The sequence below is a fragment of the Gambusia affinis genome, linkage group LG06 (assembly GCF_019740435.1).
Source record: "Gambusia affinis linkage group LG06, SWU_Gaff_1.0, whole genome shotgun sequence".
In the NCBI taxonomy this organism is placed as follows: Eukaryota; Metazoa; Chordata; class Actinopteri; order Cyprinodontiformes; family Poeciliidae; genus Gambusia; species Gambusia affinis.
The window spans coordinates 17,504,486-17,524,765 of record NC_057873.1 but is presented as its reverse complement, the minus strand read 5'-3'; the positions used below and the strand labels follow the sequence as shown (position 1 = coordinate 17,524,765).

Below are 20,280 nucleotides of genomic sequence, written 5' to 3'. Positions count from 1 at the left end.
CTGCGCTTGAAAGTACTAGCTACCTGAGTGCAAATAGTCGATTTCTGTATATCCAACAATATTTCAATGGCTCAAAAACCGTTGAAGAATAAAATCAGCCATTCCACACAATAAAAGCCTCAGATAAAAAGCACCCAGGGGACAAGTATATCTGTGACCTGTGTTGACTTCCCGCATTCCTGAGAGCAGAGGCTCACCATTCACGCTCCAGTCCATCAGATTAAAGGGAGATCCTTCACAGCACACAGCTGTTCGGAGACCCAGGAGAGGCCGCAGCAGAACAATGGAGTACACGTGCTGCAGTGTGGGAGACCAATACTGTCCCACTCTGACAGTAGCTTACAGGAGTGCTCCAACATAAATCTTCAAGTGAACCCAAACAGAAATTGCTGCAAACCAAGTTCTCATTGCTAGTGAGGCTGACTTTAAATGTGAAAATTCCTATTTTTCCAGAAATACTCAAACCAAATTTTTTTTTATTTTTTACCCATTTTAAAATCGAGGCTTTTTTTTTAAACCCTTAAAATGCATTTATTCTGGGTGTTTTTTTGTTTTTTTACCTGGTCTTCTCTGCAGCTTTTTGAACTTTTCAAAGTTAGTTCTGCAGCACTTCCTCAAGAGGAACATGAATCAAGTTAATATTGTCGGGAGTCTCTCCTCTCCTTCCCTAATTTGAAAGTATTGCATGTCCTGATATTAGAAAGCCTCCTCAAAGTGGCCCTGTGTGCTCATAATGACAAATACTGAGTCAGCACATGTATGGCCAAGGTGCACATTAAATGCCCTGACAAAGAACAGCACTAATGAGCTCCCTCTCCCAACTTCTCTTTCACCGCCTCTAGCAGACAGACTTTCAGCTCCTCCCTGCTCGCTTTGCCTCACTCCATCTCACTCTGCCTTTCTCCCACTGTGCACTTCTAAGCAAATTACTCTCTTTATCTGAGCCTCTGCAGAGCCAGTACTGTGTGGGTCTCTGGGACGTAGAGCAGCTTGGAAATGAAGAGGGAGAGCAGGTTGGTTCGTTGGATCTGGTGGACTGTGGTTGTGACAGCTTTGTTCCTGCTGGGCTTCTGCATTGGTGAGACACAGAAACACAGCCTGACACAAAGTGTATGTTTGGGGCTGTTTGCTTTTGACTCAAATGTCGCAGTATTATAGAGACATTTAGCTTAATCACATGGTTTTTGCTCAGTAGCCACTGCAATTGCATTAACAATCTTGATGTGAAGAGGTTATGTTTTGTGTAGGATTTGTGATGCTGTTTAGCTTCAGTGTGATTGTCACCACTTTGACTCATTCAATATCTTGGCACCAACAGCAGGGTAACACTCACTGCCTATGACCACAGCTGAGTTAAAAATATAAGGCTGGTCAAGGCTGGTAATTCTCTACAGCAGATAAGTGTTTCTGACCAACATCCGTGTGACCATCCCCCACTTTGAAGGATTGAGCAACTTATGATGAAACTCAAGCAACCTCAAACAATGAATCACTGTAGCATCGTAGTGTTCTTTGGAAAGATACTAACAGTGTTACCTGTAGCAGTGTTGTATACGTCAGATATCAAACATAAAGATTAAACTCAAAACAAGCTTGAGCGTATTTAAGACTGCAGAGCAGCAAACTGCTGCAGGAAGTTAGAAAAGTAGCAGTGGTTGTATTGTTTATGATGTATTTATTGACATTTTTTACTTAGTCCTTTGCCACTATCTATTTCACTATATTGCTTGTGTACTTTTTAATGTGTGTTCACTGAAAAATTAACTTTAATGCTAGCAACAATTAGCCAAGCTACCAGTATTTGAAGTGTCCACTGGAAGATAAAAACCTGAACGAGACAAAACATTGCTAGAACCATATTAAAGCTGGTATTTTAAGCTTGTGCGACAGATTGGCGACCTGTCCAGAGTGAACCCTGCCTCTCGCAGCTGGAGATAGGCACCAGCAACCCTCCCGAGCCCATTAGGGATGACGGGTGTTTAGAAAATGGATGGATGGATGGATGGATGGATTTTAAGCTTGCCCACATTGCAAAAAATACTTGCACAGCGGTATATGCGGTTGACCTCAAATTGCTCTTATTAGTAACAAATTTAAAGGTAGCCTAATCATCTCAGCATCTTTCTTCAGAAGAGATATAACATAAATGTTTTTGGAATGATGTCACCAGTATTTTGACTTGAATTTGACCGAGAACCTGAGGGGGAAGCTGACAATAAGGGTGATGGAGATAAAGTCTTAATGGACGTCAAAAACCTAGAGTACATTACAGACAAATATATCGTCAAACTAACAGTAGAAACATGCAAAAAATGAACAAAACTATGAGAAGATTGATCACTGAAATCTTAATAAATATTTTACCATTGATTATTGACAAGTGTATAAATGATCTCCTTCATGACCTATTAAAATCAAAATAAAAGCAGAAGATTTTAGAGTGATACTTTTACATTTTTTTTATTTCCTCTTGAGATGGGAGGATATGAATAATTTGGACCTTATCTTTCACTGTTTTGTGCTGTTATCTTCAAAGTAGGGATCTATAAGAAATAATTATTCATCCACATGAGAACTGCGAATTTTTCAAAAATCCCAACTGTATGCTTTGTACATTTTGTGTTTTAGGATGGTTCGCAAAGCCTTCAAAGGTGACTACAAACAACCACAAGACCTCAAGCAAATACCTGGCGGAGTTTTTGGATGAAATGCAGCCAGACCTGATCAGAGACCATCTCCGGTAAACAGAAGAACCAATTCCAAACGAGGCTTTTCAAAAGTGCCTCTGCACCTAAGAAATTAAAGGAATGCGTTGGCTTCTAATTTTGTTCCGTCCTGTGCAGTACCAACAGGCAGAGAAAGATAACTTTTGAATTTCAGAAACAGATATAAAAGAACAGCTGACACAGCCTTAGGACCACATGAGTGTGACAGTAACTGTCCTCTTTGCAGGAAATTCACCCGTCTCCCCCATCTGGCTGGAACGGAGCAGAACCTGAAATACGCAGAGGAGATCATGAAGGAGTGGCAGGACTTTGGATTGGACTCAGTGGAGATGGTGCCCTATGACATCCTGTTGTCCTATCCCAATAAATCCCAGCCAAACTTCATCTCCATAGTGGATCACAATGGGAAAGAGGTAAGGAAGCCGCCAGCAAGATGTGCAGCAAGACTGACTTGCATAGCAGAAGACTGTGTTTGTTTTACTGCATTTTGCATTCAAAATAACCTTCTCCATGTCTGGCGCTCATATTTACAAATTAGTTTGACAGCATTCCTTGTGCATGACTGGAAAACATTTAGTGAAACAAACCTAATTTACTGTTTCTAGCTCTGTGAAGGAAGATCCTCCACAATCACTTCATTTATCCCAATAGGGTGAAAAGATGTAGATTTTCTCACAAATTTCAATGATAAGACTAATTCAATCCACAAACCACCTCAGAGTGTGTTTGTGACGAGCATGTGGGGATTACATACCACTCCAGGCAGTTTCTCCTCCTTCCCTCTGCAAGTTTTCGCTCAGGTCCAAGGTCCTTTTATAGTTTCACTGTGAGATAAACCTCTGCTTGTGTCTTATGACACAGATAATGAAACAGAACAACAACAACAACAAAGAAGTGGGACTGCATGCTGGGATGCATTAAGAAATGTTGCATTAAGAAATGTTGACAAAATTTGGATTTACATTCAAGATAATTCAGTAATACTTTTGATCATTGAAATGTCCAGCTGGACAACACGCATGTCCACTTTTGATCATCATGTCTGGAGGAACAAAGCAAGAAAGTTTGATTTTTATGGTAATAAAATCCCATATGTGTTTAAGTCTCCACCAGCTCAGTAAAGGTGATGTGTGGTCACTGTTTTTTCTTCTTATTATTATTTTCTGGATGACTTCAATGTATCAACATTAATTTAATAAGCGCTTGCAATTTACTGTTGTAGTTTTATCTTTTGTTCAAATTTTATGTTTTAGTTTATCCAAAGAGATGATACCAAAAGAAAGCAAGCCACAGAAAATCTAAATTGTGCTGTAAAATTTGCTCTTAAATCTATATTTCTTTTAAAATGTAAATTTAAAGTGGCATTTCATTTTGAAGGAAAAAGGCGAAGGTGATTTGCCTCTAAATCTAATAACAGCAACAATTACCACTAAGTGTTTCCTATAACATCAATGTGGAATATTTTCAGCCCACTTTTTGTTGCCAAATTATTTTAATTCAGCCACATTAAAAAATGTTCCAGTATAAAGTTTAAATTAATGCAAAGGAATCTCAGCTTGATTTAGATTTGCACTCATTTATTTTTGAGCAACTCGGATTCTGGTCCCGAAGCAGCAAAGCAGACTTACACCATCACACTATCAACATTTCACTTTAGTCAGTATGACTAGTCAGATAAATCACAGTTTACTTATGTTTTCACAACAGGAGGAATTACTTTTACCCACTAATAATTGGAATCATTGTTTGTATTTACAAACAGTGTATAAAACTGTGTGTAAAACAGAAAAACATCAAACCTTCAAGTCAGAAGCAAATGAGACAAAATGGACAGTAAAATTCAGTTCATTGAACTCTCATGACCCAACAGCTAAACATGAAATTTGTTCCAAAAATATTCCAGCACTGATTGACTAACTGAACACACTAAAGGAATGCTGTGTCATTGCATTTTAGGCAATAAAATTCATATTTTCTTATTTTAAAAAGTAAATGAATTATTCATTTGTATTTTTGCCATTGTATGAACTAAACTCAGTGTCTAAGATAAGATATTTGCAGTTGTTTTTATCTGATTACTTGATTACGATTACTAATCATCAGAAAAGTTGATAACTTAGATGACATTTAACTGCAGCCCTGTTTATTATTATATTGTACCATGCTGCAATGTACTGCATGAAATTGTGTAACATATTATGTCGTGCTGCTTTTTATCATATTGTGTCTTATTACATTAGATTGTAATTGCATCAAAGTCAAAATGAGTTAAAAGCACACAATATGTTGCATCAGATTGTGTTAGTGTGTAACTGATTGTGTCGTATTCTTTACACGTTGGTTGTGTCAAATATCATTGTTTCGTGTCAAATCAAAAAAATAATGATAACATGAAGCACAAGAATCTTCAAAAAGCTGGCAACAGATTCAATTATTCAGCCTAATGTCATTCTGGTCTCATCGTGTCTTCGCTCTGTCAGGTTTTTAACACCAGCTTGGCTGAACCAGTTCCACACGGCTATGAGGACGTCTCCAACATTGTGCCTCCATACAGCGCTTACTCTCCCAAGGGCCATCCAGAGGTGCATTCAGATCCACACAGACACGGACACATTCACGATGACTCAGAAAGCAGTGCAGCAAAATATGGTTCCTCTTTATTTCATGTCCCTTCAGGGCGATTTGGTGTACGTGAACTACGGTCGAACAGAGGACTTTTTCCAGTTAGAGAGAGAGATGAACATCAGTGTGACAGGGAAGATTGTAATAGTCAGATATGGGAAAATATTCAGAGGCAATAAGGTATTTAAAGATGTGATCTGAACTCAACGGACTTATACTACACTTTTAGCTCCTAACATTTAATTTGCCTTGTTGGTTCTCATGACATGACCAACATTAATAAGCACTTTCTCTTGTGCTCATTCTGTCTCAAAGGTGAAGAACGCCATGTCAGCAGGAGCAAAGGGAGTCATTATGTTCTCTGATCCTGCTGATTATTGGGCTGCAGGAATCAAGGTAACCTAATACAAAGTTGTTGTTTTTTTTAAAAAACATATTCCAGGCTAAAAAAGTAAGAAATGTAGTATTCATTCTCTCGATCCCTTGTTATTTACCATCTGGGATATTGTGAGTGGTGGGAAATAGATACAAGACAACTTCTGTCATTAACTGCGGCTTTGTACAGCCGTACCCTGACGGCTGGAACCTGCCTGGCGGAGGAGCTCAGAGAGGAAATGTTCTCAACCTGAATGGAGCAGGAGATCCCCTCACACCAGGATACCCTGCTAAAGGTGTGCTAAAAAAAAAAAAGCTTTCTATAGCCTGCATGAGTGCATAAAATGTTTAGCAAAAGTGTTGATGTCCCTTGAACCTTTGCATGTTTTGTCACAATCGCCAGAGAAAGCCACAGGAATTTCAAACTCGCCGCACGCCAGAGGAATAACAGCACAGCACAACAAGTGCTGTTATTCCACAGCTCAGCTGTTGAATACATGGTCTGTTCAGATGTGACCTACTTGTGTTTTCTGAACTGCAAACAAAATTATTTAAGTGGTTGAAAAGTACAAAGCATAAACCTGAACCTGAACACAACACCTTCACCATAAAACATGGGGGTGGCCACATTATGCTGTGGGGATCACATCATTATTAATAGGAATCTGGATTCAACCTTAAAAGAAGGAATCCTGGGTAGAAAGCTTAGAGAGGACTTGAGGCTATAGCTCAGGTTTATCTTTTAGCAAGAGAGCTAGCCTGAACACAGACAGAGCTGCAAAAAGAGAGTTTAGATCAAAGCATATCCATGTGTTCAAATGGCTTGGTCAAAGGCACCTAAATGAGCTGACGAATGGAAAATCACAAAAACCTTCCTATCAATTTAAACTGACAAAATGAGAGAAAGTTACGGATGTATTAGCAAAGAAAAGTAGATAGGAGAGTTTGTCACACCTGTGTGTTTCCGTCCAGAATACACCTACAGGCTCAACCCGGAGGAAGGAGTCGGACTTCCCAAGATTCCAGTTCATCCAATCGGCTTCTACGATGCAATACACCTCTTAAAGTACATATTTTCTCTACTAGATGTTGATGATGATATGTGTCCAAATCCTCATCTAAAGTAAACTGTTTGCATATTTGCTGGAGGTATTGTAATCTTTAATTTTTTATGTAAAACATTTACGATGTATTTGAAATATGACAGAAACATGGGGGGACAGATTCCACCCAACAACTGGAAAGGAGCTCTGAATGTCTCCTATAAGACTGGACCGGGCTTCACAGAAGACTTCAAGAGTCAGTAAGTATTCCTAATACTGAAGTTATCATTCAGCAATAAGATGATACTCACACTCCCTCATTTGCTAAAATCACTTCAGGTCGGTCTTCACTCTGCCCTTTTTTTTCTTGTTTCTCTGTTCCAAACTTGTGACCCTCTGGTGGCAAGCAGCCAGTGGAAGCACAATGAGGCCTCTTGTGCCTCCTGTCTGTGAAAACACATTCATTTTCACACGTAACCCTGCATGGAAACAGCATGCTGCACAGCAAACACACTTAGAAACTAGAATAAATAAGTCATTCAATGTTGAGCTAAATTTGACATTGGCTCCTTTTGGTGTTTATTTCTCATCTTTGTTTGGATCCTGTTTTGTTGCAGTAAGGTCCGAATGAACATCTACAGCAACAATCAGGTAACAAGGATCTACAACGTCATTGGAAAGATCAGAGGAGCTTTGGAGCCAGGTATTTATTTATTTAAAGTCAACTCATGAAACATACCTGCTGTCTATTATTACACATGGTTGCTACCAGAATAGTAAGATGATTGCAGGCATACAGAGGGCAAGTTTTGTGTCAGGGCTACAAATCTATTATTAAAAATTACAAAGCGGTTTATTAAACTCATAACATCATAACATTCCTTAAAATAACGGCCTAAATCATATTTTGGCAAAAGTGATTGTGGAATAAAAAAATCAACCCCTTTTTGTTGTCAAAAGATGATTTAAGCAAAACGAAAATCACTTTTGGCATAAAAGGTAATGATTATAAGAAAGTGAGGTTTGAACTGCTATTGTACAGACAGATATGTGATCCTGGGAGGGCACCGTGACGCCTGGGTGTTTGGAGGAATCGACCCGATGTCTGGAGCAGCAGTGGTTCATGAAACAGTGAGGAGTGCTGGCAAGCTGCTCAAAAAAGGTACGACTTCTCAAATGAGTAAAGCGGATAATAACAGATTCGGTGATCAGTTTTTTGGCGTCTCTATCTGATCGTGGTGTAGGTTGGAGGCCGAGGAGGACTGTGATATTTGCCAGCTGGGATGCAGAAGAGTTTGGTCTTTTGGGATCGACAGAATGGGCCGAGGTAGCACAGAAGCAATCATGACTACAGGCTTATTGACACGTAGACGCACTGACTGAACTTCATCAATCCCAACAGGACAATGCCAGGCTGCTGCAGGAGAGAGCCGTGGCCTACATCAATGCAGACTCTGGCATAGAGGGTGAACAAAAAAAGAGCATGACTCTGTCCTCTCAGTCAGGAATAGTTGATTTGATTGGTTTTAATTTGTCTTTTGAAATTCCAGGTATGTACACGCTAAGGGTTGACTGCACTCCCTCACTGCACACGTTAGTCTACGACCTCACCAAGCATGTGAGCACAGCCTGTCTGATACATGTGGTTCTGTTAAGCGTTCACTCATCAACATCATAAATATCATATCCATCTTGGGTTTTAAATAATGCAACAATCACACTTGAAGTTGAAAAAGGATTTCACACCATGTTGATGTGAAATCTGGTGGATTGTGGATCGTGAAATTTTTTTCTTCCAGCAACTCTCAGTTTATTCATAATAACTTTAAGCCATTTACTTATTTGTGAAGGAGACAGTTTGTGTCAGATGGACAGAGCTCGGCACACAAAACTGTATAAAACAGGGCAGCGTTTCCATATACACATTAAAGCTGGTTTTGGATTGAAGAAAGCAGAATTACATTAAGCTTTTGAAAAAGTTAAAATATTCAACCTACTGAAATTTATAGACAAGACTTAAAAACCAAATTCATTCAAGGAAATCAAGAAAAAACTTTACATAAACTTTAAAAAAAAAAGAAGAAAAACTTAAAATTTTTCTTCTTACCATTTCTGTTCTGTTGGTTTCAACTGCACCGTCACAAATATACTAGGACATTAGTGGCTAATAGGCTATTATCAAGCCACAGCTTGTTGAAGTTCTTTTAAACAGACATATAAAGAAACAGCTGAGTATTAGATTTTTTTTTTTTAAGTAAAATTTTATGCTTTTAAAATGCATTGACGTTGGTTGCCTTCAAAAAGGAACAGTTTCCATGGAATATTAAAATCAATAAACAGTAAGAGTCGTGATGGAAGTGTTTAAGCTTTTGTCTAAATTCTGTTTAAATGTCCTATCTCCTTGTTTTGTTTTTTAAGTCTTGTCCAGGTTTGATTCTCTGTCCACATTTCTGTGTAGATATCAAGTCCAGAGGAAGGAGAGGAGGGGCTCTCTCTGTATGAGAGCTGGCATAAGAGGGACAACTGGACCAATGACCGTGATGCTCCCCGGTATAAAACCATGTGATTTTATATAAATAACCACAAACTGTAATATACAAACAAGTTAAGAAGGAAAACCATTTACTGTATATATTTGTCAACAAAAATAATCCAAAATCATGAATAATTAACCTAGAGAGATGTTGCTGAAGTGCTAAACGGGCACTAATTTCTCTCTACCTGCTTTGAAATTGTATGGTTTAATGTGTTTCCTCCAAATCATTAAACATTCATGTGTAACTATACATTTACAGTCTTCATAATGCAGCTTACACACCCAAACACTGTCCAGTAGCAAAGTAGAAGCGCAGCGGTAAATTATTGGTGTTTCCAACCAACAGTAACCAGTAAGAAAAGCCCACACTTATACTGAGCGAATATACAAACTGCAGCATAAAATAGTGCCACCTACTGGTTTAATTAAGGTAAAACAAATGCTCCTGCATTTGAGTTGCATGTGGATTTTATATGTTTCTCTAATATTATTTGCAGAAATGTTTATGCTTAAGGTTGTATAAAGACTTAGGCTGTGGGAAAATCAATTCAGATTGTAGACCTTAAGTTTTTGTTCTTTAATATCATCAGTGTTTTGTGAACTTTGTGGTTTAGAGTTTTGATTCGAAGTTCTCAGGTACTGAGCATTTCTTAAAACAGCAGATTTCAATTTTTTCCATTTCCTTTGGATAGTCTCAGCCAATCTCTTTGACAAAATGAAATGATGGTGCAGTCGTCACTACCTGACCATGTGAGACTGGTCAATAGTAACAATGATACTTTTTGTGTTTGACTTTTCTCATGTATCCCTTTTTTGTTATTTTGTATTTTTAACCAATTCGTGAATTCTTCTTTAGCCAGATAAGAAGATTTTGCTTCTTGTTTTCCAAGAGTCGCTGACATGTGATTTGGTTCATTTTTAACCAGCTGTCACGAGTCTTCACAGCTGTTATTGCACCAAAGACTGTTGTAAAAGTTTGTTTTGAATTCTTCCAGATGGAGAAAAAAATAATGTAATCTACATTAAGATCAACTGAAAAACAATGAAGTGTGATTATAAAAGAAAAAAAAGTTAATGTGATGGCATTTGCAAACTATTCAATTTATCCAATAACTTCTCAGACGAAAAATAGGCAACTATTTAAAATATGTTGTCTATTCTTAGCTAATTATTTGGAAGGATATATAAATAAACCCAAAAATCACTAAGTATGTCTTCCTCCCTGGTTTGATTTAGGATCAGTAAACTTGGGTCAGGCAGTGATTTTGAGGCCTATTTTATCCGGCTGGGAATCACGGCAGGCAGAGCCAGATACACCAAGAACAAGGTGAGACTCCTCAGAGTGCAAGATCTGCATGCATGTCCAAAATATTCAATAATCTTCTGCCACATTGTGTATTTTAAATTCATAAAGTGTGAACCTGTAGAGGTGTGCTTTGTTTGACTGACGTAGCGATTTCTAATCTTTTCTTTCTTTGCTGATGTTGCGCTGAAAAAACTCTTTGACATGCCAACTTCAAAAAGTTAGCAAATTTCCAATAGTTAGTGATATTTAAGAAAAGCCTTGTACTACAGTTTGGCTCTGAGCTGAGTCTTGCTCATCACTATAGGAGGTAATTATGTTAAGTACTTACTGAAATGTTCTGCTCTCTGTATGTTTGTGTGTCCATTCAGAAAACAGAGCGATACAGTAGCTACCCGGTCTATCACAGTGTGTATGAAACCTTTGAGATAGTGGAGAAGTTTTACGACCCGACCTTCAGGAGGCTCCGGGCGGTGGCTCAGGTGAGAGGAGGTCTCATCTTCCTGTTGGCAGATTCCCAGGTGCTTCCTCTCGATGCTAATGAGTACGCAGACTCCCTGAGGAAGTACGCAGACAGCATCGCACATCTGGCACAGACACACACAGAACTAATGAAGACGTACAAAGTGTCATTCGGTGAGCTCATGTTCACCTTTACCTGTTGATTTTGTTGAGGCACTACTGCTGGCTGCAGCTTGATGTTTGCAGCATGTTTGCAGCTGGAGTTAATTACCTTCTAAGGTTTTCATTTTTCTTTTCTAGAATCTCTGTTTTCCGCAGTGGAGAACTTTACGAATGCAGCCAGAGGTTTCCATGAGCGTCTGCAGACTCTCAACATAGAGGAGTAAGAGCTTGAAACCTTTTGCATCTCTGGTTAAACAGAAAATAACAATAAATAACTGCTTGAACACTCTAATTTGTGCAAACATAGAAACCGTTGTTCCTTTTAACAGTGATTTCCAGTGCAGTGGTATTTTGTGTTAGTCCTTTACAGGTGCGAATCATGAATGACCAACTCATGTACCTTGAGAGAGCCTTCATCGACCCTCTTGGCCTGCCAGGCAGACCCTTTTACAGGTTAGTGCTCTTCATACTTTGATAACAGTTCTACAGAATAAATGCAAGTCTTAATTACTCTGACAACTTATCACCAGTGTGCATGGTAACTGTTTTGGTTCTTTATATATAGTTTGGAATGTTTGCTCCATTATTCCTTGTGTCCACATTTTTCTGAGCAGAAAAGAGCCCAGGTTAAATCTGCCAGAAAAAGTTTTGGATGAGTGTCTGTCAGTAGGGATGAAAATCAGGACGCTGATTGTATGACGAAATGTTTGACATTTACACAAGTAGGAGAGTAGCACCACATTTATATACATTTATATTTACATATTGTTATTTTAATTTGACCTATTTCCATGTGGATGTTCCCATACATCCATTTGATCTACAACACACTTTGGCTCCAAAATTCAAATTTTATACACTTAAAAAACACTGAGCAGATGAATTTACCAGCCTTTTCAGGTGCAAAATTGATCTATTCAGTTATTTCAATAATAATCTTGTACAATCCTTGTGCTACACTACACAAGTAATTTAAACTGTTGCTGCATTCAAAGAAAACCCTCACATCATACATATTTCTTTAATGTTTTCTTTAGCTTGGGTTTTTGCATGCGTAGCCTTTCATGAATTCATCCAAGGCCACACTACTTTATTTTGCTTAAAGAGCTTTAAAGAGGACGACCAACTTTTCTCCTGTCTAATTCCAGCATGTTTTCAAGGAATACACAAATATGTAGTCTCACATCTCCACTCCTGTGACACAATGCCGTCTTTTCTCTCCCCCATCTCTACTCTGTTTTTCAGGCATGTGATTTTTGCTCCCAGCAGCCATAACAAATATGCAGGGGAGTCTTTTCCTGGGATATACGACGCACTGTTTGACATTGAGAACTCAGCTGACCCAGAGAAGGCCTGGCGGGAAGTGAAGCGACAAATCAGCATAGCAGCATTCACAGTTCATGCTGCAGCCATGACTCTGACACCACCTGCATGAAAGCGCAGTCTGAAGCACAGAAATCAGGGGACTGTAATATCACGATGTGATGAGACTATATTTTTATCTTCAACACACTTAGACTAGTCAAGCTCTGCAGCTTATCAGGTCAGTTTTCCAGACCTTGGTGAGTGCAGTAAATGTGATCAAAAGGCAAATTCCTTTGTTTCTAATGGATTGTTTGCTACAAGAAACAACAATAAAAAACACTGTAAACAGCAAATTATTGATGTTTTTCTTTTTTTTTAAATTCATTTGAATCCACATTTTTAGCAGGGAATTTGGATTTGCATCAGTTCTGCAGAGATAAAGTCTCTTTTCTTAACAACTGTAATGATGAGAGCTAAACAAAATAAGCTCCCAGTCGTACAGGTTTATCTAGTCAATTAACATGATGAGCCCTACACATTAGCAACTTTTTATCACATTTTGTAGATTCAGAGCCAGTACTCTTCTTATATATTGGATACATTCGTGGAGGGAAGTACTTCAATGTAAACATTGATTTGCCCTATTTAACTGAAGCTGTACTAATAATCTGTAAAATTATATGGGATTTAAAAGTTATGACAAATTTATGGTTCATATTTATCACTATGTAATGAGACAATGTGCAACATGACACTTTACTTCAATGCTGCTTTTGTTTGTCAGAGACACAGGCCCAATTTTAAGTAGTTAAATTATAAAGTCAAATTTATTTTAAGTCGAATTTGATTTAAACATTTTTATAATAACTGAAGGAAACATGGTTACTTGATTGTGCTATAAAATGGCACACTGTGGCTGGAAAATGCTTAATACTTCCCCTTTAAAAGATGTTTATCCCATCACATTGCACAGAAAGACACAAATCTAAATATGCAAAACATAAACAAATAAACAAACAGAACTGAGACAAGGAATAAACTAATGTGGCAATAAATAAATAAATAAATAACAATAAAGAAATGATCAAAATGAGAAACTGAAACTAAAAGTCCAGTCAACATGGGATCACAATAGGTAGTTGGGTTTCAGTCTATATCCTGACTATATGCTTTTGTATGCCTATCATCTGAAAACTCAAAATTGTCAGAAGAACCTTGAAGATCAGGGAAAAATCTCCCTCAAATATCAAGCGCATGATTACTTTGCTGAACACAGAGAAATATACATGAAATATTACATGGAAAAGTATTGAACATAATAAGGAAATACTAGAAAAAAAACCTAAAAGTATTTATCACTGTGTGTCATGACACTTCCTCCTAACTAGAATCTGTATTAGGTTTTATTCCTTCGTGTCAAGCAACTTTTAATCCCATGATAGATGTAATATTTGTATGGGTCGTTGTGTTGTTGGCCTGAACGTAGCTGAGCTCTGGTACAGTGTTTTGCATAAATACAAATATAATCTTACTTCCCTTTTTGTAAAAGACAAGTTCATGAATGTGAAACATTCTTTCACAGTTTCACCATTTAGGTACCAAGGGACACCTTCCTAAACGTCACCTTCCTAAAATAATGGACTTTGGGGTAATATGAATGTCCTTGAGTGGCCCATCCAGACCCCAGACTTAAATATCCACTAAGATCTTCAAACACATCTGAAAACGGCTGTGCAGTGACGCTGGACATTTTATATTTCAGAGTTTGAAACTGTAGGTTCAAACTCTTTTAACAGCAATTGTGATTGCTGTTAAAATTGTTACAGAAAAGTATTGAGAAGGGTCTGTGAAAACGTATGTACATATAACTTTTGTTTTGTTTTATGTCTCAACAATCGGGGAGCCAGGAGAGCTAAAAAAATTTAAACATCACTCAAATATAAGGTATTAACTGGGACACAAGGCTACTTTATTACACAGGCGTACCTGCTTTCCATAATAGGGCTGATCTATGAAGAAAATGTAAATAGCTATTTTCCTTCTGAAAAAATGGATCATGTAGGTGTGGTCAGTCGCATAAAAAGAGAATAAATGTTTTTAAAGATCACTCTCAAGATCTATGCCTCTTCTTCTGTGACAGCTTTGGTCTGTAACAGCAAGTTCTGCTTCACCAGGTGAGTTAACAATAAAGCCAAAGAGCATTGACAAAATACAAGATATTATTTAAATTCAAGATCTTAACCCTGTAATTCATAAAAAGATGTAGAACTGCAAAATATATTGAGACACAATCATGTTTAAAATATCAGTGTGTGCAATAGCGCAACTGTAAATGATTACTTCAATGCAATATTTGGTAGGATATCACATTTTTAGTGTTAAGCATTCATACCCTGCATATGAACAAGTTTAGCAAGTTTGATGGACTCTTTACTCCCCTTGATGTTTACCCAAAATTTATATTGTTCATGTCTGAGATACTTTTGAATCTCAAACTTGAAAAAGGAGACATTAGGTGGATAATGGAGCTCCTGGAGAGGAGTGGGGGGATTTATGCATTAGCAGAGAATAGAATCTGGATTAACAGTAATCATTACGACGCTTGCAATTTTTTAGTTCAATAAATGTTATAAAGCTGCAGCAGAAATTCTGTTTATGCAAAGAAAACAATAACCATCCTCGTGACAATCATTATTCAGTCATTTGCTTAAACTTTCTTTTCATTTCTAAAAGGTTAAAGGCCATGGATCATCATATCATTCTACTAATGTTCCTGGGTATGTTCCTATATTTTACAATATTGTGCTCCTAATTAATATTTGTTTTGTTCTTTTTATAGAAAATGTATAACTATTTATACATTTACTCACATTTATTGGTTCTCTAAACGTACTACTCATTTAAATTTTGTGTTGAAAGTGTCTGGCTTCATTCATCGATCCACTATTTTATCAGAAGTCTAGTAGTGTTTTACATCAACAAAGAGGAATAAACTTTTACATTGTCTTGTATAAACTTTAATCAAGCAGTTTGGCATTTAGCAAGCTACCCAATACACTTGACCAGCAGAGGACTGTAATTGTTAGATACTTTAGTGCTATGAAATTTTTACAAGTTGAAAGTTACAAATTATGCATTCTTCTTTGTTCATATAATTTAGCATAGTTTAAAAAATATAATAAAGCTTATCAATATTTTGTTGGAAACCAGTCCACATCCAGCCATCTATTTCAAGTATTTTGAATCTAGTAAAGTTTCTTTGTTTAATTTCCAAATATGAAACCCAGCTTTAATCTTTAACCTTTGGTTATTATATTCAGAAAGTCGTAACACCAAACTGTTGTATTCTGTCATTTTATATGGTGGATCCATGAAAATATGGAATATGTGACACCTCACATTATTTCCCTGTGTTTTAGCAGCCATCCAGCTACTCTCTGCTACAGCAACACCCTGTGAAAAGAAAATCACCATTAGAAGTTGCCCAAAGCTATGGATCGTCAAGAACAAAACAAATGGCATATATGTTTTGAAAGTCACATGTATTTCACGTTCTGAAAATGACTTGAAACTGGTGTTAAGAGCTTTGCCAAAGGATTGTTCTGGGCACAATGACGGTACCTACCTGTTCCTGGAAGGTCCGGAAGGAGGTGATGTTTTACATGCCTTAGTTTTTGTCATGATTATAAATGTTGTAAACTAAACCCTGAATTAATGTGCCTAAAGGAACATGTTTTTGAATTCTCTATATTTTCATATTTTATAACTGAGATGTTTGTTTTCAAGCTCTAGGAAACAATAACAAAATGTGTAAAAACTGCTGCCGAAAACATTCGTGCTCTGCTCCAGATTTTTGCAAGGACAATGAAGAGAGGTAATTATGTCATATGGTGATTATTTTTAAACATATACATAGGAAAAATAAGCATTGAACAAGTTAATGTCAGAAAATATGCTTCTAATTGGGCTACTCACATTTAAATAGCAAATGTTTGTAACAATCTACATAATACTCTCAGAGATGATATTGATCCAAATTACATTCTAAATTTTAAGTTGAATAGCTTTCAGAATAACTACTGAACATGCTTACTGAAATCATGCTTATTGATAACGGTAACACAGAAACTAGGAACACAATCTGACACATTCTTCCTCACAAGCCATTTTCAGATCTAAAAGACTTTAGGGGAAATTATGCATAGGTAAGGAAAATGATCTTTTCTTCTTTCCATATTTCAGTTGGGTGATTGACTGGGCTGTTCTGTTTTTCTGTGAAACTTAGTAAAAGTTTGTAAAAAGGATGATTAGCGTATTAAAACAATCTAATTTTATTTCGTATTAAGATGTTTATCAATAATATCATGGGATATTTGTGGTTTCATCTTTCTTTTGGTAATATGAGATTGTCTTGCAGCAAGTGCTCAAAAACAGCCACAAACTGTGACGTACCCACATCCAGAAGTCAATGTCTGTATTTTATTTTAGGAAGATGTGCAGGGCCATTCCTTCTCTAAACACGTGTATGTCAGAGGTCAGCAGCTCCAGTCCTCAAGTGCCATTATTGTACTACTTTTGGAGTTATCCCTGCTCCAACACACCCAAATCAAGAGGATGAAAACCTTCTTTACATGTCAGCAAGTTTTGAAAAGGCCTCCTCATTAAAATTGAAGTAGATTCAGACATGTTTCAGCAGGAATGCATCCAAAAGCTGCATATCATAATGTGTTTTTACCGACAATCACAAACCATCAACTGGTTTGTGATTGTCGGTAGACCCTTTTTGCTTTAACCATGAGGACTTTCTTGTTGTGGAAGCTTGCAATGGGAAACCTTGATACATGCCATCAACTGGGGCTGAATGCAAGGAGAAGTCTTCTTTTTAAAATGTTTTGTCAGCTCTTTTCTTCGCATGTTCAGTATCCATTTCCTATCTTGCTTATTGTTATTACATCTAACCTAATTCAAGGGCTTTGTGTCACATCTCTGCATTTGTGAAATACTTGATTTGTCACCGACATCTGGTGTAAGTCAACAGGCCCTTTAGGAATATTTTTTACTGAAACGATTTGTTCAATAGTTATTTTCCCAAGCATACACCTATACACACATTTATTTAACTATAGTGTCCAATATTCTTCTGTGATAACTCTATTTTTCTATTACAGAATAATGTTATTCTTTAAACCAACCGATTTACGAGTTGAAATAGAATTAAAAGATTCTACCTGTAAACTGTCTGAAACTCCAAGTACTTTTGATGAAACAAGTAAGTACTTTAGCACAAAACAATTACACTGTCCTACAGATTTTATTATTATATTTTCTTTACTGGTTTTGTTGTATCCTCTTGTTTGTTTGCCTAATTTTGGTTTTGCCTGTATATTTACCTATATATGCGGATGGGGCTACAGGTGCTTTTCCACAGGTGTTTTTATTTTTATATTTGCAAATTAGCTACAAGGAGACCATGGTTGCTGTACTAAAGTGTTTCTAGAACAATCTTCTTATCTGCTTCAGTACAAAAGTAATGAATGTGAGTTTTTTGGTTGAAGGTTCGTCTCTGGTGTTGTTTAATGAAGCAAAAAGTTGGATTGAAGCTTTGAATAACTGCGATCAACTGAGTTCCTCTCTGGTCGAAATAACTAACCAGACAGTTTGGGAGGAGCTACAGAACATGTTGGTAAACAAGGCAGAATTGCAGAGAGGGGTCTGGGTCGGCCTCGAGCGCTCCATTTTTGGCACCAACACAAAGTGGCAGTGGACATCAGGAGCCAAAGTGGAACAGTCTAAGTGGATCAGCAGTTTTCCGGCTGATGGTCTCAACAATCACTGTGGAAAGATTGTCTGGAATAATCAGTCAAAAAACATCCAACTGCTTGATGCCAACTGCCATGATGAATTACCCTTCATCTGCCAAGGTGAGCTGTTCACAGTAGAGTCCAGTTTGACGTAACATTTATTTAGATTGCAAATATGTTTTAATAAGGAGCCTGATATAAACAATGGACACCTAGATTTGACTATAAAACAAAACAAAAACACCATACATTAAAAAATAAAATAACCATGTCTTTCCTTTGCAGATACGACTGTGATGCCTGAAGACTAAACTAATCTTACTCTGGAGGATTATTTTGAGTCACTGCTGGTGCATTTCTCACATGCCTTTCAAATAAAATTTTGTTTTTTCTTACATATTTTTTTTTCTTTTGTACAGCATAATACATAATCACAATTTATTACAATTTATTATTTACTTATCACCTCTGCTGAAGAATCGCTACCTTAAAATAAATGTTTCATTCCTTGTCTTGGTTTAGAGAATATATATATACTTTCATAATATCTGCTGTTCAAAACAATAAATTGAACCCAATTTTACGTGTCTGACTGGGTCATGATTTCTCTAGAGGTGATGTTTTTAAGTGCAACCTTACCGAGGCTGAAATAAACAACAGCCTGCGTCAGCATGAGCGTTGGGTATGTGTGGGACATGTCCCCCGCACCTTCTTCATCTGTGCTCTCTACTGTCCCCCATGCACGCTGCATGCGCTACAACTGTTTCCCACTTCTTGCTGCAGAAACCAAGAAAGCAGCTAAGCAGCCAAAAGTAACATAAATTCTCAATAGAATGTAATGGGAAGTTGGAGAAACCATTAAACAATGTAGAAACAGTGAGTTTACATCTGTAATTTTGGCTCCAAGCCCCCACAATTAAAAACATCTTAAGAAATTGCTAGATGGAAGTATTTCCAATTTTTTTAATTGTCATAACCAAATATTGTGTATTTTATCAGGGTTTCTTGTACAATAATTTAATTGAGAAACCAAATTAGCGAACTCTTGAGTTTCCTGGTAGGGAACTGACTATATTTGTTTAGTGTTGATTTTATGAAAGCACAAATTGAAAATGGGGCAAAACAACAACCATAAAAAATACACTAAGTAAATGTAGTCAAGTCCTTTTTGAAAATGGGAACCTTGTACTGGGGGTCAAATCACACACTGATGTTCATTCTCTGGAACGTTGGAGAAGCAGAAAAACTCATATAAAAGAGAATCTTTCTCTAGAAAACATGCGAGTCATCCATAGTAGGCTCACAGGAACTCTGTCAAGTCTGTGTTTGGATTTTATCACTACTGACAATTTTAATCAACCTTCAGGAACAAAGCCGAAAAATACAGATCCAGATAATCAAATGTTATATTAAAGTAGGAAAAACTCTTTATATGCCCTCTTACATTCACCAAGCATAATCAATAACAACGTTAGAAAAACTCAACACAACTAGAAGAAAATATTCAAATAAGCAAAAAAAAAACAAAAAACTTTTAGCAAGTTTAAGGAAATGTGAAAGAGAAGGAAAGCAGATGATCTTGGGACTCTTCTTTCTCAATTTTGCTTTATTCTGCAGACAGTCAAAAGTCTGTTTGCTTCTGTATCATTTCTCCATTTATTATCTAAACCAGAGGTCCTCAAATCCAATCTCCAAGGGCCGGGATTCAACACACCTCAATCAGATTGTTAAATCATCTGCAGTCAAGTTCTCCAGAATCCATCTAATCAGCTCATTTACCTGACTCAGGTGTGTTGAAGTAGAGACATCCAACATGATACTGGCCCTGGAGGAGTTGAGGATCCCTAACCTTAACCTTAAATCACAGTGTAATTTCCCTCTGCTTAGGAAATTGAAGAAGTTATCCAGTGATTGGATAAAAATAAGATGACGCCAGACACGCCAG

General features: G+C 37.1%; 3 protein-coding genes across 3 annotated transcripts in view; 2 read left to right on the top strand and 1 right to left on the bottom strand.

Moving 5' to 3' along the window:
• Window positions 1-886: 886 nt before the first annotated feature.
• Window positions 887-12,887, top strand: naalad2 (N-acetylated alpha-linked acidic dipeptidase 2). Its single transcript, XM_044120193.1, has 20 exons — window positions 887-1,078; window positions 2,629-2,740; window positions 2,953-3,139; window positions 5,207-5,308; window positions 5,403-5,528; window positions 5,664-5,744; window positions 5,914-6,019; window positions 6,696-6,789; window positions 6,931-7,026; window positions 7,384-7,469; window positions 7,809-7,928; window positions 8,011-8,093; window positions 8,169-8,232; window positions 8,317-8,384; window positions 9,225-9,316; window positions 10,539-10,629; window positions 10,977-11,241; window positions 11,368-11,449; window positions 11,590-11,682; window positions 12,475-12,887. The coding sequence occupies exons 1-20, from the start codon at window positions 997-999 to the stop codon at window positions 12,662-12,664; spliced, it is 2,220 nt and encodes a 739-aa protein (XP_043976128.1). The 5' UTR covers window positions 887-996; the 3' UTR covers window positions 12,665-12,887.
• A 1,773-nt stretch (window positions 12,888-14,660) lies between these two features.
• On the top strand, window positions 14,661-18,760 carry LOC122832948. The gene is made up of 7 exons (XM_044120186.1): window positions 14,661-14,708; window positions 15,268-15,311; window positions 15,957-16,184; window positions 16,321-16,408; window positions 17,703-17,803; window positions 18,090-18,455; window positions 18,621-18,760. Exons 2-7 carry the CDS (start codon window positions 15,278-15,280, stop codon window positions 18,644-18,646), a joined length of 843 nt encoding a protein of 280 aa, XP_043976121.1. The 5' UTR covers window positions 14,661-14,708; window positions 15,268-15,277; the 3' UTR covers window positions 18,647-18,760.
• The window catches only part of nlrc3l (NLR family, CARD domain containing 3-like), an 11,321-nt gene continuing 9,516 nt past the window's right edge, over window positions 18,476-20,280 (bottom strand). Inside the window, exon 12 of the mRNA XM_044120185.1 lies at window positions 18,476-20,280. This exon is cut by the window's right edge and continues 688 nt beyond it. The gene's annotated coding sequence lies outside the window, so the exon portion shown is untranslated.

Excerpts from the sequence above, each read along its gene's own strand:
- naalad2 (XM_044120193.1), top strand. The coding sequence starts at position 997 with ATGAAGAGGGAGAGCAGGTTGGTTCGTTGGATCTGGTGGACTGTGGTT. Across the intron at positions 6,790-6,930 it reads GATGCAATACACCTCTTAAA|AAACATGGGGGGACAGATTC; the intron begins GTACATATTTTC and ends GAAATATGACAG. Across the intron at positions 9,317-10,538 it reads AATGACCGTGATGCTCCCCG|GATCAGTAAACTTGGGTCAG; the intron begins GTATAAAACCAT and ends GGTTTGATTTAG.
- LOC122832948 (XM_044120186.1), top strand. The coding sequence starts at position 15,278 with ATGGATCATCATATCATTCTACTAATGTTCCTGG. Across the intron at positions 16,185-16,320 it reads CCTGGAAGGTCCGGAAGGAG|CTCTAGGAAACAATAACAAA; the intron begins GTGATGTTTTAC and ends TTTGTTTTCAAG. Across the intron at positions 18,456-18,620 it reads ATTACCCTTCATCTGCCAAG|ATACGACTGTGATGCCTGAA; the intron begins GTGAGCTGTTCA and ends TTTCCTTTGCAG.